Genomic DNA, 15,765 nt, shown 5'->3' with positions numbered 1-15,765 from the left:
TAATACAATTTTGTTCTACACACACACACACACACACACACACACACACACACACACACACACACACACACACACACACACACACAATAAAATCTAACAATTACCACTTGGTGAAATTATCATTTCATCCTCCATGAATTCTTCTATTGAACAGTAGCACTTCTCCCACAGAATCTGCTGTAGCCTCGTTTTAAACATTTCTGACTTCATATTAAATATGTTTGCCCACTCATTTGCTGTATACTGTCATCCCCACATACTGTGGAGTCCGTGCACGTAATTTCAACTGGTGCGTGGGTAGCATAAAATTATTTTTATTTGTTGTGTTGTATGTAAGGTTAAAATTATTCTCCTCAAATCAAGATGGTAATATCTATGAAGCAACACACAACAACTTAAATTTTTTATCCACTAACATGTTTCCTTTCACTTTATTCAGAAGAATTTTAGAGTGATATACACTGCTCACAGTCAATTATGTTAGCCACCTGATCAGTCAAAAAATACTAGGCCTTGTGAGTCCCAGAAAATCATCATCATCTCGCTTGCAGACAACTAAGATTTGAAAATTCTCTCAGTGGATGAACACGAATGTTTCCATTTAAGACTGCTGTTTCGATTCAGGTTCAAACCTGTGCTGACAAGTTACAATTCCACCTAGAATCAACGCGCAAGTCGCCGAAGTGGCGTCAAATCGAAAGACTTGCACCAGATGAGCGGTCTACCTGACAGGAGGCCCTCGTCACACGCCATTTATTTATTTATTTTCCACCTAGAAAGTCATTTAGGTAACACAAAAAACTGTTGAGTAAAAAAAAAGCAAACATTTATGTCCTAAAGAATATCACTGAACTTTATTGGAACCAACATCAAATGCATTTTGCAAAAAGTTTAAAATGCATGAATGACAATGTGCTCGCCAACTGTAGCACTGCACACATCCATATTTCTCACAATTTTTACGCAAATATCTTCACAAGTGAGGACATTTATGCTATTTTGTAGCATGATGGTTGAAAAAGCAACAAATATTGTTGGCATCCAACATTAAACACTTACAGCTTCTGTACTTTAAAAACTTTGAACTTATGTTCAAATATTCTTGAGTAAAATTAAGCTAGTTTTGCATTTTTGAAGAGTAAATGTGAGCGAATATTGCTTTTCTGGCCTACATATTTTTAAAGAAACTGAAATTTCATAGTGATCAATAGCGTTTCTGTTTCATTCGAACAGCCAACTACTTGTCCCTGAGTATGCCAACTTGGCCCACAGAAAGTTTTATTTAATAATATTAATAGTAGTTCTCCACTACCTGTAACTCAATCTGTCACATTTATCATTTAAGTACCTCATATTGTGCACTTATAATTAAACTAATGGTGTTCCGAGTGCCACAGTGCTGGCTGCCTACATTGCAGAATGCTGCAACATCTTATTATGTTCATTAATAGGTGCACTTGCAGAGTATACTGGAAAAACTAAGTTACTTTCTGTCACCAGCAGAAAATATGGCACTGTAAGCAGTCAGAATGTGGCGTGGCTGCATAAAAGAGGGAGAATGATCAGACAGGTGGTTATGTTGGTTCTGGCACATTTACTAGGATGGTCACGAGTTATGACACACATTCAGTACTGTGTCCTCACTCAGCAACATGCTGCATATATAACACGGCAAGGCCGATAGTTGACAGCAAATCCCTTATCAGAGTGATGTATCTATGTACGCTATCCTTCAGATCAGGAAGAGTCCCAGTAAATCCAGGATGGACACGATCTTTCACATATCCCCACAACCAGGAGTCAAATGGATTGAAGTTGGGAGTTCTGTAAGGTCGCACGTCTTTCGATTGTGAAGAGACGATGCCGTCGTTACCAAAAGTTTCTCGAAGCAAATCCTCTGGCAAGTGACAGGTGGTGTCGCAAATCTTGCATGAAAATATGGTGTGACATCTCCATTCTTGTAATGCTTCAGTCAAGTGTTGCAGGAGGAGGTCCACACAACATGCAGCTGTTGCTGAACGTGCAATGTGTCATCTCCTAGATGAAAAACAGACAGAGATTGAAGGAGCTCGAGTAAACACCACACAGTCACATAAGCTGAGTGCAGTGGATGTTACTGCACAATATGTGGCAGAGTAGAACGCCATATGTGACAGTTTTATTCTTTCACGGCACCGTGTAGAGTATAATGTACCTCATCCATCCAAAGAATATTCCCTGGCCCCAAGTCATCCATTCTCATTTGTGCGAAAAAAAATGACTGGCAAAATCACAGCATTGAAGCCTATCTTGAGCCCCATTTGCTGCACATTCTGAATGTTTGAGGGATGCCAGTGTAAATATGTGCTGCATAATCTTTTGAACTGTTGACCAGAGGGAGACAGTTACACTGACTTTTGGCATGCTTTAATTTTTCCAGAAATACTCTATTTTGCCATATCATTCCACAAACTCGAATTTTCTTTTCAAGTAACTTCTCTGCAAGTTCTACACTGTTATAATTATCCATGTGGAGGTGATGCCACTTTAAATAAGAGGCCATAAATAGTTCCAGCACTGTTTTTGCTGAAGGCTATTCAGTGTCGGAATATATCGAATGAGGAAATGTATCCTGTACTCTAATCAAACAGCATACGAGTGAGTAGGCCATATTTCATAATTTTCGACGGATTGTGAACTTTAAAATTTATCCATCTTCACTACGGTATCATTCCTTCATCAACTGAGACGTTTTGACTTAGATTAAAAGGTTCTTTGAACTTTTTGGAAAAATAACCAATTACAAACTACACTTTGAAAAGCTGGTCAGCATTATCCAGTTTGTTGCTGTTGTCGGAGTAATGTAAAAATTATAATATTTGTCTGAATCGGTTGTGCGACATCATTTTGCGAAACACCTTTGTCTCTTTCAACGGATTCGTTGGCCAATAATCACTGATCGTTGCCTTTTCTTTTTTTTTTATTTACAATGTCCATAAGGATAGCAAGCCCAAACCATTTTCTAAGATCGGGTCCCGTAACATCGACAAATTTGGCATTTTTTAAATCCAGTTTCCTTCTGTTGCAATTTTGACTGTAGTACTTGTCGGTTTCATTGTTAATATATTCAACTAGATCATTTCCCATATATAATTCTACGATATCCTCGATGCTCTGTTTATCTCTAGGAAATGTGTTTGGACCCGGAGATCCTTCAAATTTATTATTGGTTCTCAGTAAATCAAAGTCTGAGCACTATGCACTGTCTTCTTCGTCTGATTTGTCCATATCAGTTGGCAACCATAGTGTTCGCCAAATTCTTCTTTGACGTATTTCACTACCTTCCGACAACTCTGCTTCACTTTCTGTTTATATCCAATGTCTTCTTCCCAATCGGCCAAGTTGTCCAGAACATCACACGAGATGTCCACGCATTTACCGTAAATAATGACGTCTCTTTTGGCGGCTATTATGAAAGGGCACAAGCACTATGTGCGTAACTCACTGTTACCTAAACTAAACACTAACAGAATGCAAAAGATACTAAAGTGCTGTCACCAGCCACTGAGCGATACTACGCATACGACACCACTGTGGTGTTAATAAGTGATTCCCATACAGAGGCCTGAGCTCATGGTGCCCCTTGCACCTACCACTGTTGACCTCTGTTCACCATCTAGCCCATCTGCAATGATGTGGGCACATCTGGCATGGAATCTCATTGACTAGAGTAGAATTGTCTTCAGTGATGAGTCCCATTTCGAGCTGACTCCCGATGACCAATAAGGACATGCCTGGAGATGCCCTGGACAGCAGTGGGATACCAACCTGACTATCACCTGCCATACAGCCAGACAATCAGAAGCGATAGTCTAAAGGGCCATTTCATTTCAAAGCAGGACTGCTTTGATTGTCATCTGCAGCACCCATTATGTCGATACTCTATGCTCCAGTTTGTTGCCCTTCATGGCAAGCCACTTTGGGCTTATGTGTTCACCACCACGTGGTAAGAGTTTCTACTGCCTGTCTTCATGCTGCCAAACCCTACCTTGGCCAGCAATGTCACCGAATCTCTCTTCTACTGAGAATGTTAGGAGCATTTTGTTCAAGAACCTCCAATTGGCTCAGAATTTTGAGAATATAATGCAGCAATTGGACAGAATTGTGGCACACTATCCTTTCAGAGGACTCCCAACAAGTATATCAATCAATCCCAAGCTGAATAACTGCTTGTGTAATGATCAGAGGAGGATCAATGTGTTAGACTTGCTCAATTTGTGAAGCTCTTTCTCCTCAATAAATCTTCCATCTTTTCTGGCATTATAATCATTTGTTTGTCTGTACATGTACATCATACTACCTATTTCATTTCCATTCAGATGGCCAGCTGCCGCTGCCCCACAACCCCTCGTGTTGTTGTTTGTTAATGTTACTTCTACAGTCAATTGTAAATACATTTTGCTCAGATAATGTACTCACCTCAATGTGCGTATACTCCATACCCTGACAATTTTCATTGCATTTATCATATATTAACCTTAATCTCTTGAAAAGAATGCGAACATTTCGGATCTGTTCCTGAAGTTTTGCCTTCCTTTCAGCGCTTGTGTTTGTTCCTTGTGCTGTGCCATTTGGGGGCTGCAAAGAAAAAAAAAAGGTGTTGAGTAAGTACGATGATATATTCTTGTCAAAATGTGCTAGCACAGAAGATATGCTACGGATCCTAGGGAAAAATATCGTGGCTGCAGAAGTTTTAAGTACACCTGCTCAGAATTACTCCATGAAGAAGGACCAAGTCAGTCCACTCTTCTTGAAGTGTCACAGAGATAAACAATATATGAGGCTATTGGTCAAGCTTTGGAGCTGTAGGAATTACTCTTCATTCTGATGTGAGTCAAGATCATGAAATGTCTCACCAGTGTAGCTAGAATCTGTAGCTTGATGAGCTTTTGGATGCACAAGAGCTGCTCAGGCTTAGTAAGAGGTAATACATGATGTGAATGTCCAGAAGGATATTTTTCCAATATTTTCAAATAACTGGACAGGAAGAGAAGGGCAAGATTATCCATGAACAACCGTAAGTCAAAGCAACATTTGCTTCTTGTTCAGCAGTTACTCTATTAATAGGTAACAAAATAAGTGGTCCTGAAACAATGGAGATGGCAGCATGATCAGCAACCACACGAGATGTTGACCACACTTCTTGTTGCAGTGCAGTCTAACTAGAAGCACAAAGGTCATGTCCACACTCTTAATTAAGAAGTCAATACTGTACCTGTGTCAACTGCTATTACCATTATTACTATGACCATTGCTTGTAACACAGACTGTTTAGACTGATTCTGCAACACCAGTACACGGTTGTATTGAACTCTGCACATCGTGATCATAGTCCACCCCTGGTAGCTGAGTGGTCAGCGCGACAGACTGTCGATCCTAAGAGCCCGGGTTCGATTCCCGGCAGGGTCGGAGATTTCTCCACTCAGGGACTGGGTGTTGTGTTGTCCTAATCATCATCATTTCATCCCCATCGACGTGCAAGTCGCCGAAGTGGTGTCAAATCGAAAGACTTGAACCAGGCGAGCGCTCTACCCGACAGGACGCCCTCGTCACACGCCATTATATCGTGATCATAGAATAAAATACGATAGACAATACAGTGGTCGTGATGCTATTCTATGATCTGTACATCATTGTAGATGTAGCATTGGTAAAATCTGGGAACAGTTACATTGACAGAACTGGCACTTCTCTAGCAACAACTGATACAGCAAGAAAAACACCAGGAACAGCAAGAAAAATGTTATCTGTAGCAATGTGAACACCACCAGCAGCAACAGCCCCTGCTGAACTGGCTTCTGCGACAGTCCACTTCATCTACTGTGCCGATTGGAGTGTCCTCGTTTCGATTCCTGTCCCCACATTTGCACCCCAAATTAACATAAAGGATCAGGACTCTTATGTTCCATGGCTTTGGCAGCATTTTCATTCATTCTACGCAACAGATCCACAATGTCAATAGTCTTTCATCATGTTTGTTGCCTAATTCTAAGATTGATTGAATGATTGATTGATTTAATTTCCAGCTTCGAACTAGTTCATGCAGTAAAACTAGAAGAATTATTTGAGGAGGGTTGGGTTGTTTGGGGGAAGAGAACAAACTGTGATGTCATCGGTCTCATTGGATTAGGGCAGGATGGGGAAGGAAGTCGCCCATGCCCTTTCAAAGGAACCATCCCGGCATTTGCCTGGAGCGATTTAGGGAAATCACGGAAAACCTAAATCAGGATGGCCGGACACAGGATTGAACTGTAATCCTCCCAAATGCGAGTCCAATGTGCTTACCACTGCACCACCTCGCTCGGTATCATTTGAGGAAGTAAGTGACTTATTAGGCTACAGTTTGTAGCCTGACTAACAATCGACAAAAATAAATCATCTTATTGCTCATGAGTTACTGACTTGTTTGTCTAGTAGTAAATGTAAATTCACTGTGGAAAGTGTCAAACATCTCACGCAGATTCACAAATCCATGACCTTACGTTCTGCTATGCCTCTGCCAGGGAAATTTGGGAGAAAGCTTGAAATGAGAAGGTCCATTGTTAAGAGGCAGTGCTGGGCACAGCTGAGGATTCTGAGGAGATCCTCCACACAATAGACAAACACCTGCAGATGGCGCTGTCTTATCACATGTAAACAACTTGGCTCAGCACTGGCCCTCTTTTTCCTCTTAGGACTGATCAGACCAAACCTGAAGCTGGCCAGGTGTCTACATTTTTGTGCATTGCAAGAATGCAGTGCCACATTTTGTACTAGTCTTCTGATAGTAACTAATGAAACAGCATTTCCTCACCATTTTAGCAACCCTATCACACACAGAGCTCTGCATCACAGTGAGCCATTTATGTGGAAAGTGTTTGGGGTATACATCCTCGATTCACATGTCCAACAGCAACTCTGACAATACAGATAAGAGCTCCTTGAATGAAGGTACAGATCTGTAGACTGCATGTGTCTTGCCATGTTCCCATAGAACAAAGGTGTCGTCTATATACCAGGAGAAGTGATTAGGTTTGAACCATGCAGTTTTTAGTGCCATCTCCTCAAAGTGCTCTGTACTGATACCGGTAAACACTAGGGGCAAGTGACAAGCCCCTGACTATACTACCAACTTGTTAACAGAACTCTCCACAACATTTAGGTTGTGATGAGTGCATGTTCGAACAGCTTCACCCTTTCAAGCTCATAGCGTCACCATTTGAAGATCAAAATAATCTGGTAGGAGCACCAAGGCACCTTTAAGTGGTATTTGTGTGAAAAGAGATGTTATGTTGAAGCTTGCATGCTCTTCAGCTGCATCTCTTTCAGTATGGTTCCGAATTCAGCCGAGTTCTTCATATGATGACTACAGTGTCCTACTATGGTTTTCAGAAGGGAGGCTAGATACATGGCCATTCCATACTTGAATGCATTAATGATGCTGATTATAGGCTACAGTGGTGTACATTCTTTAAGAATTTTATGCAAGCCACACAAGCATTGTGGTAGTGGAGTCTTTGGATATAGTGGCTCCATCCACTAGACTGTCACTTTGGCACTGTAAGTTCTGAGTTGCAATGATAATCCATTAGTGATAAATTTCCTTAAACTTGATATGCTACAGTGTGTTCACATTCCTGTGAAATGGGACTTTCATCCAGCACATACTGCCGACATGAACCTGAATGTAGACATCATACATAAACTAAGTGTTCCCTATACCCACACGGAAGGATGGTCACATTCCCAACATATGCTAGAGATTCTAGAAAAAAGACTTGGCAAAGAGTATCACAGTCATCATCTGGCAGGTTATGTTGTTTATCAAGCAGAATCAGCTACAAAATGCCCTAAGTGTTTACATCTGGAATTCGTCTGAAATGCCACTCTGCTTCCATCTTTAGAGATTATGGTTCTACCAAAGGAAAGACATTTCTCCCATATAAATCGGAAGGCATTAGCGAAGTTTCCTACCCTGGTGGAAAATACCACTATGATACAACTTCTTGGGAACAATTTAATTCACAAAGTGACAGTGATAAATGTCTAGACAATGTAGATCACATTAGTTCTGACTTTTCCAATATAAGATGCTTCTTAGATCATGTGATGGACATGATTTCTGAACTGATTCTTCATTATGTGATATGCTTGTTTTTCATGGCAATTAAACTTGGATAGAGCCAAAGATCTCAAAAACAGATGCCTAACCAGAAACAACATAAAAGGGACATCTAAATGTTCACACATTTGTTTATTTCACTATATATATTTATGCTCATAACTTCTATCATAGCAGTGCTTCCTCAGTTCACAAGCAGCAGCCAGGTGGGGCAGGTGAACTATGAGGAGTCAGTACACTTTCTCTCCCACCTGCTATGAATGTGGATTACACAAACCTGAATTGTTTTAAGTGCCATGAAGACTTCCTGAGTACGGGCTACAATATCTTGAACAGTTTCTTGGCCAAACCGGCAGAGGGAAGCTGTGTTGATTTCTTTTGATTGTGCAGGTTGCTGTGGAACTTGCTGCTGTGGCTGTTGCCCTCCAACTCCAACCTGAGACTGCTGGGCTCCTTGAACTGCTGCTACCTGCTGTTGCTGCTGGATTTGCTGCTGAACAGCTGCCTACAAAAACATTTAAATCATATGTAATTTTAAATATATGCGACCCAAACTAATATTTTTAAAAGTGAATGGTGGTGTTAGGATTACAAGTATGGTAAAGCAGTATATGGGGGCAGGAGGCAAGGCGAAGGTAAGCAAACACATTCTGTATGATCTCATGAAGTATGAGTAGCCCACTCTTTGATTCAGTTATTTTACAGACGAGAAGTCTCATTAAGCTTTTGGAGACAATACAGTTAATAAATTACATTCTTTAGAAAATGATGGAAGCACAGAAAAGGAATGAGAATTACTGCTACATTAATAGTAAAGCAGACCAATATATATAGCAATAGTAGGTAGGTAGGTAGGTGTTGGCTGCCCCAACTGCTGATTGGTTACTGAAACCAAATGTTTCTGTTGTCCGTTGGCAATTTTACCATCATTTCATGAGCAAGACAATATGGAGCTCATCAAGCCAGAAAGAGGGTTTGATATTAACAAAAATACTAGCTATGTTTTGAAACTTACATTGTATTATTTTACCTTTTAACCGATTTCAATGTAATTACTTTAAAAATTCATGGTGAACCTTCAGCTGTCCTTTATTTTGCACAATGTGCTTTGCTACTAGTTTCAGTCAAATGACTATTAAGCATAAGCTGGTATGAATGGCTGGGATGTTATACTGTAATAAAAGTAACTTGTTATTTTGACCCCACCACAGTAGCAATTTTTTTTTTTTGCAGTAAGAGCTGTGTACAACAGATTTCGTAAGGACGCAAAGATCATGATGACAGCTAGTCTCACACCGAGCTGAGCATGTGACTAGCTGTCTTTGTGATCTTTGCTTCTTTATGACATTTATTGTACATGGCTATTACTGTAAAAATTTTTTTAGAACTATGGTGAGCTCAAAACAGCAAATTACTTCTATTATACTCCAACTTCCCAGCCGTTCACAGCAGCTAATGCTTAATAATGGTCATTTGACCGAAACTAGTAGTGATGTGCATTGTGAAATTAAAGGGCATCTGAAGGTTCACTATGAATTTTAATAATTATTTGGCCTGCAAACGTACATAAATAATTCCCATGTCACTTAGGAACTTCATTTTCTGAGACCACTCCCCAAATAATAGTGTCTTAAAAGTCTTCTCATAGTGGACTACCAACAATATGGGTAAGATAGACTGGTACTAACCATAAAGAGGACACCTTGAGTTGCAGAGAAGACTGTTGCAGAAAAGACTGTTACATATAGCTTTTGGTCAAAGCCACCTTCAGGAAAGAAAAATGCACAACACTCACACACACTCTCTCTCTCTCTCTCTCTCTCTCTCTCTCTCTCTCTCTAAAAAAAAAAGCTGCCTCAGGCCACACCAGCCAGACTAACAAGCATTGAATGACAGCAATAATCTGGAGAGAGAGGAGGGGGGGGGGGTGAAGGATAGCAGGGCTCAGATAGGTGGAGAGGGATCAGTGTTGGCTGGCAGAGCATGCAGGGACAACACACAGCAAGGGAGAGGGGGGAAAGGGAGGGGGAGAGGGGGGGGGGGGAAAGGGGGGAGAGGGTAAGGGAGATGGGGAAGGGAGGAGGGTAAGGGAGAGGGTAAGGGAGAGGGTAAGGGAGAGGGTAAGGGAGAGGGTAAGGGAGAGGGTAAGGGAGAGGGTAAGGGAGAGGGTAAGGAGAGGGGTAAGGGAGAGGGTAAGGGAGAGGGAAGGGAGAGGGGAAGGGAGAGGGGAAGGGAGAGGGGAAGGGAGAGGGGAAGGAGAGGGAGGGAGAGGGGAAGGGAGAGGGGAAGGGAGAGGGGAAGGGAGAGGGGAAGGAGAGGGAAGGGAGAGGGAAGGAGAGGGGAAGGGAGAGGGAAGGGAGAGGGGAAGGGAGAGGGGAAGGGAGAGGGGAAGGAGAGGGGAAGGGAGAGGGGAAGGGAGAGGGGAAGGGAGAGGGGAAGGGAGAGGGGAAGGGAGAGGGGAAGGGAGAGGGGAAGGGAGGGGAAGGGAGAGGGGAAGGAGAGGGGAAGGGAGAGGGGAAGGAGAGGGAAGGGAGAGGGGAAGGGAGAGGGGAAGGGAGAGGGGAAGGAGAGGGGAAGGGAGAGGGGAAGGGAGAGGGGAAGGGAGAGGGGAAGGGAGAGGGGAAGGGAGAGGGGAAGGGAGAGGGGAAGGGAGAGGGGAAGGGAGAGGGGAAGGGAGAGGGGAAGGGAGAGGGGAAGGGAGAGGGGAAGGGAGAGGGGAAGGGAGAGGGGAAGGGACCGAGGGGGAAGGGAGAGGGGAAGGGAGAGGGGAAGGGAGAGGGGAAGGAGAGGGGAAGGGAGAGGGGAAGGGAGAGGGGAAGGGAGAGGGGAAGGGAGAGGGGAAGGGAGAGGGGAAGGGAGAGGGGAAGGGAGAGGGGAAGGGAGAGGGAAGGGAGAGGGGAAGGGAGAGGGAAGGAGAGGGGAAGGGAGAGGGGAAGGGAGAGGGGAAGGGAGAGGGGAAGGGGAGAGGGGAAGGGAGAGGGGAAGGGAGAGGGGAAGGGAGAGGGGAAGGGAGAGGGGAAGGGAGAGGGGAAGGGAGAGGGGAAGGGAGAGGGGAAGGGAGAGGGAAGGGAGAGGGAAGGAGAGGGGAAGGAGAGGGGAAGGGAGAGGGGAAGGGAGAGGGGAAGGGAGAGGGGAAGGGAGGGGAAGGGAGAGGGGAAGGGAGAGGGAAGGGAGAGGGGAAGGGAGAGGGGAAGGGAGAGGGAAGGGAGAGGGGAAGGGAGAGGGGAAGGGAGAGGGGAAGGGTAGAGGGGAAGGAGAGGGGGAAGGGAGAGGGGAAGGGAGAGGGGAAGGAGAGGGGAAGGGAGAGGGGAAGGGAGAGGGGAAGGGAGAGGGGAAGGGAGAGGGGAAGGGAAGAGGGGAAGGGAGAGGGGAAGGGAGAGGGGAAGGAGAGGGGAAGGGAGAGGGGAAGGGAGAGGGAAGGGAGAGGGGAAGGGAGAGGGGAAGGGAGAGGGGGAAGGAGAGGGGAAGGGAGAGGGGAAGGGAGAGTGGGAAGGGAGAGGGGAAGGGAGAGGGGAAGGGAGAGGGGAAGGAGAGGGGAAGGGAGAGGGGAAGGGGAGAGGGGAAGGGAGAGGGGAAGGGAGAGGGGAAGGGAGAGGGGAAGGGAGGGGGGAAGGGAGAGGGGAAGGGAGAGGGGAAGGGAGAGGGGAAGGGAGAGGGGAAGGGAGAGGGGAAGGGAGAGGGGAAGGGAGAGGGGAAGGGAGAGGGGAAGGGAGAGGGGAAGGGAGAGGGAAGGGAGAGGGGAAGGGAGAGGGGAGGGACGAGGGGAAGGGAGAGGGGAGAAGGGAGAGGGGAAGGGAGAGGGGAAGGGCAGAGGGGAAGGGAGCGGGGAAGGAGAGGGAAGGGAGAGGGAAGGGAGGGGGAAGGGAGAGGGAAGGAGAGGGGAAGGGAGAGGGAAGGGAGAGGGGAAGGAGAGGAAGGGAGAGGGAAGGGAGAGGGAAGGGAGAGGGGAAAGGGACGAGGGGAAGGGAGAGAGGGAAGGGAGAGGGAAGGGAGAGGGGAAGGGAGAGGGGAAGGGAGAGGGGAAGGAGAGGGGAAAGGGAGAGGGGAAGGGAAGAGGGGAAGGGAGAGGGGAAGGGAGAGGGGAAGGGAGAGGGGATGGGAGAGGGGGAGTAAGGGAAAAATGGGAGCGGAAAGAAGAGTGAGCAGAGGAGAAAAGACTGATGGACACCCGACAGATAGCAGCACACAATGAGTGTAAAGGGAGGCGAATTGTGAGGATGTGACAAGATAGAGGACCAAAACTCTTCAGTGGAGGGTGTGAGGACAGTTTCCCACTCCCTCTGAATCCCCCCCTCCCAACTGACTCTCCCCACCCTCCCACTTCACATTGATCCCTGCCCAATGCTCCACCCCATCCAATCCCCTTCTCTGCTCCTCTCCTTCCCATTCCTTTTTTTACCTTCCCTCCCTCCCCCCACAGTCTTCCATACACTGCACTGGATAGACTGTTCTGCTATCTGTAGAACCTGCACACTGCCAGGCAGCTACAATATAACACAAACCTTTTTAATATGTGCTGGACTATTATGTAACATGAGCTAGAATATCAGACTGGGCAGGATTCACACTTGGCTCACACTCGCGATAGTAAGTTTCATACCACAGATTGCTCTGTTCCTCTGACAATATCTGGACCTCTTGAGTTTCGGGCTCATTTCAAGATCACTGTATAAAAAACTATGAATTTCAGCTCAATAAGAAACACACTGAAGCTATGTAGTTTAATGGTAACACTACAGTATTTTGCATTTCGGTAACAAAGAAACAAGTGATCAGTATAGAAAAAGATGAACTACTACTTTCAATCGGAAAGTACCCATAATACATTCAATCCTCAGAATCTTATTGTGGAAAATTATTCATAAAACAGTTGGCACTTGATAATTATGCTGCAAATGAGACAACTACCACAAACTTACAAGCATTAGTAATCTGCACATCTCTTTATGGAAACTCAACTAATGAACATCCAAAGAGCAACAAAAATTCTACAATGCTAATGAACATTCTTCGCTGTCTCAGTTGAGCCCACATGTTGCGACTGCATACAGCTCTACCCGTCAGGCATGGTGAAAGACAGTCTTAAACCACGAATACTTTGTTACAGCTTTGCTTATCTGGCTCGGAGACGACACCACATGATCGCCGTTAAACACACCATACACTGGCCCATACGAAGTTCTGGTAGAAGTAAAGAATACCTTCACTATTGATCAAAATGGCAGGCCATGAAAAACATAAACCTGCCTGCCTCAATGGGGAAGACTCTCAGAAGCTCAGTTCTGGTTGCAAACGTCCAGCACAGAACAACATGGCAGTCAATCAAATAATGCAGTAGGACAACAGCAATCAGCCAGCAGCTGTTTTAACACAAACACCCCGACCAGTTATCATGAGGGCAGGCCAATAAGTTAAGCACCAGTACCTCAACATTCCTAGGGCACCAGGTTTAAAGGCATGGGGGCAAGGTGGGTCTGTAGTGCACCAAGAAAGTACTGTGTGCACTACTACTCTCAACGACTTTCAGACTCCACAACCACTACCTCATTCCAAAAACACCTTCCTAACTAAATTGTAACACACAACTGCTACTCCTTTGAAGGGACAGTATGCTAACAAATACATCGCACAGCCATACTCACCCCTCTTCTATGCCTATCTATTTATGGGCCATCTAGAGGAAATCTTCCTCAGCCCCCATAACCCCAAATTCCTGGTATGGTTCTGGTCCATTAATGAAATCTTCAAGCTCTGGACCCATGGCCAGAACATCCTATCTTACTCCTTCACAACCACAACACCTCTTCCATTCGCATCACTTGGTCCTGCTAAATCCAGCATGCCACCTTCCTGGTTGGTGACAGTCCTCTCTGATAGTTCCATCCACACCTCTGTCCACATTAAACCCACCAACCACCAACATTACTTGTTTTTTCATTCCTTTCCACACCAAAAATTCTTTCATATAACCTGGCCACCCAGGGACAGCATACGTCAGTGATGGGAGCTTCCTTGCCCAGTATGATGGTCTCACTAAGGCCTTCACAGGCAGACACTAACCCCGAAACCTATCGGCAAACAGATTCCTTGTGCTATGTTCCCACACACCTCCAATCTTCCCACCACCTCCAAGAACCAGCTACTGAAGAGGGCCCGCTTTGTCACCCAACATCATCACAGACTGGAACAACTGAATCATATCCTTCATCAGAGCTTTGATCACATTATCAACATGCCCGAAACCAGGGACATCCTACCCAACATCCTTCCAAACTCTCTTTAAGTGATGTTCCATCATCCAGCGAACTACAAAACATCCCAGTCCATCCATACGCCACTCCCAACTCCAATTCCTTGCCACAGGGATCATATTACTGTGGAAGACCCAGGTGCAGGACCTGCCAATCTGCCCACGCAGCACTTCCTATTCCAGTCCTGTCACAGGCTTATCCTATACCATCAGAGGCTGAGCTATCTGTGAATTCTGGTATGTTATACACTAACTCTGCTGCAATCATTGTTCGGCTTTTTATATTGGTATGACTACTAATGAATTGCCCACAATGATGAATGGCCACTGCCAAACTGTTGCTAAGAGTAGTGGATTACTCTGCTGGACACAACATGCTTTATTTCAATCATTGTTTCACAATCTGGGCCATTTGGATCCTTCCCTCCTTCGCCAGCTTTTCTGAACTGTGCAGACTGGAGCTATCATTGTAACACATTCTCCACTTCCAAAATCATTCTGGCCTCAATGTATGGTTCTACTGCCCCCACATCCTCCACACAACTGCTTCCGCCCTGCTCTGACCTGCCACCTCACAGTTCACCTCCCTTTACCCTCACTGTGCACTCCTCTCTGCCAGTGCATTCACCAGTTTCTTCCCTTCTCTATTCCTCTCCTTTGCACTCTGTTTTCCCCCTCCTCTCCCTCCTGATATTGTGCCTGTCAGCCCTGTCCTCCCACCTCTAGTCCCTGCAAGCTATGCCCAGGCAGCACCAATTCCTCTTCCCCGACCTGTGTTCTGCTACTCCTCCCCTTCCCCACCATATTCCAGATTGTTGCTCCCATTCAATGTGTTTCCATTGTTGTCTGGCTGGAGAAGCCCAAGATAGCTGCCATGTGTGTGAGGTGTACTTGTTTGTGCAAATGTGTTTTTCTGATGCAGATTGGTCAAAAGGTTATATGTAACAGTCTTTTCAGAATGCCCGTGTGCAATTCAAGGTGTCATCTTTATGGTGATTAGTAACTATCCTAACAATACTGTTAACATTTCAACATCAACTATCCATTGTTAGATATCAATTAAATCTTAGTTTTCAGACTGTCTTGCATTTGATGTATTAGTGTTGAGTCTGTTTTAAAACATGAATTGTAGTGTACTTGACTGTTAGTCTCAATTCTACGTTTACCACTGCTTAATGATTTATTAGCTACAAAAACTGGCACGTGACAGCTGCCAATCACTAAGTGTGGGAACTCTACAATCTGCAACTCTTAATACTTTTTTATCTTACCTATTCATTTGCCTTCATTTTATCTCTCATTACTGACAAACATTCTTCAATCTTTTGCTTTCTCCTCCTAAAGAACACACTGTAGTTTTCCTTAAAAGATGTGC

General features: G+C 44.8%; 1 protein-coding gene across 2 annotated transcripts in view; it reads right to left on the bottom strand.

Moving 5' to 3' along the window:
* Positions 1-15,765, bottom strand: part of LOC124797889 (mediator of RNA polymerase II transcription subunit 30-like) — a 93,535-nt gene that overhangs the window by 32,877 nt on the left and 44,893 nt on the right. For both annotated transcript variants that reach the window (XM_047260996.1, XM_047261006.1), the window contains 2 exons: positions 8,418-8,645; positions 4,459-4,617 (listed from right to left, as the gene is read on the bottom strand). In XM_047260996.1, the coding sequence (XP_047116952.1) occupies positions 4,459-4,617; positions 8,418-8,645 (387 nt within the window). The remainder of the gene's footprint in view (positions 1-4,458; positions 4,618-8,417; positions 8,646-15,765) is intronic.

Source organism: Schistocerca piceifrons, chromosome 1 (genome assembly GCF_021461385.2).
Source record: "Schistocerca piceifrons isolate TAMUIC-IGC-003096 chromosome 1, iqSchPice1.1, whole genome shotgun sequence".
In the NCBI taxonomy this organism is placed as follows: Eukaryota; Metazoa; Arthropoda; class Insecta; order Orthoptera; family Acrididae; genus Schistocerca; species Schistocerca piceifrons.
The sequence above is the reverse complement of the archived record's forward strand: the minus strand, read 5'-3'. Positions and strand labels throughout refer to the sequence as shown.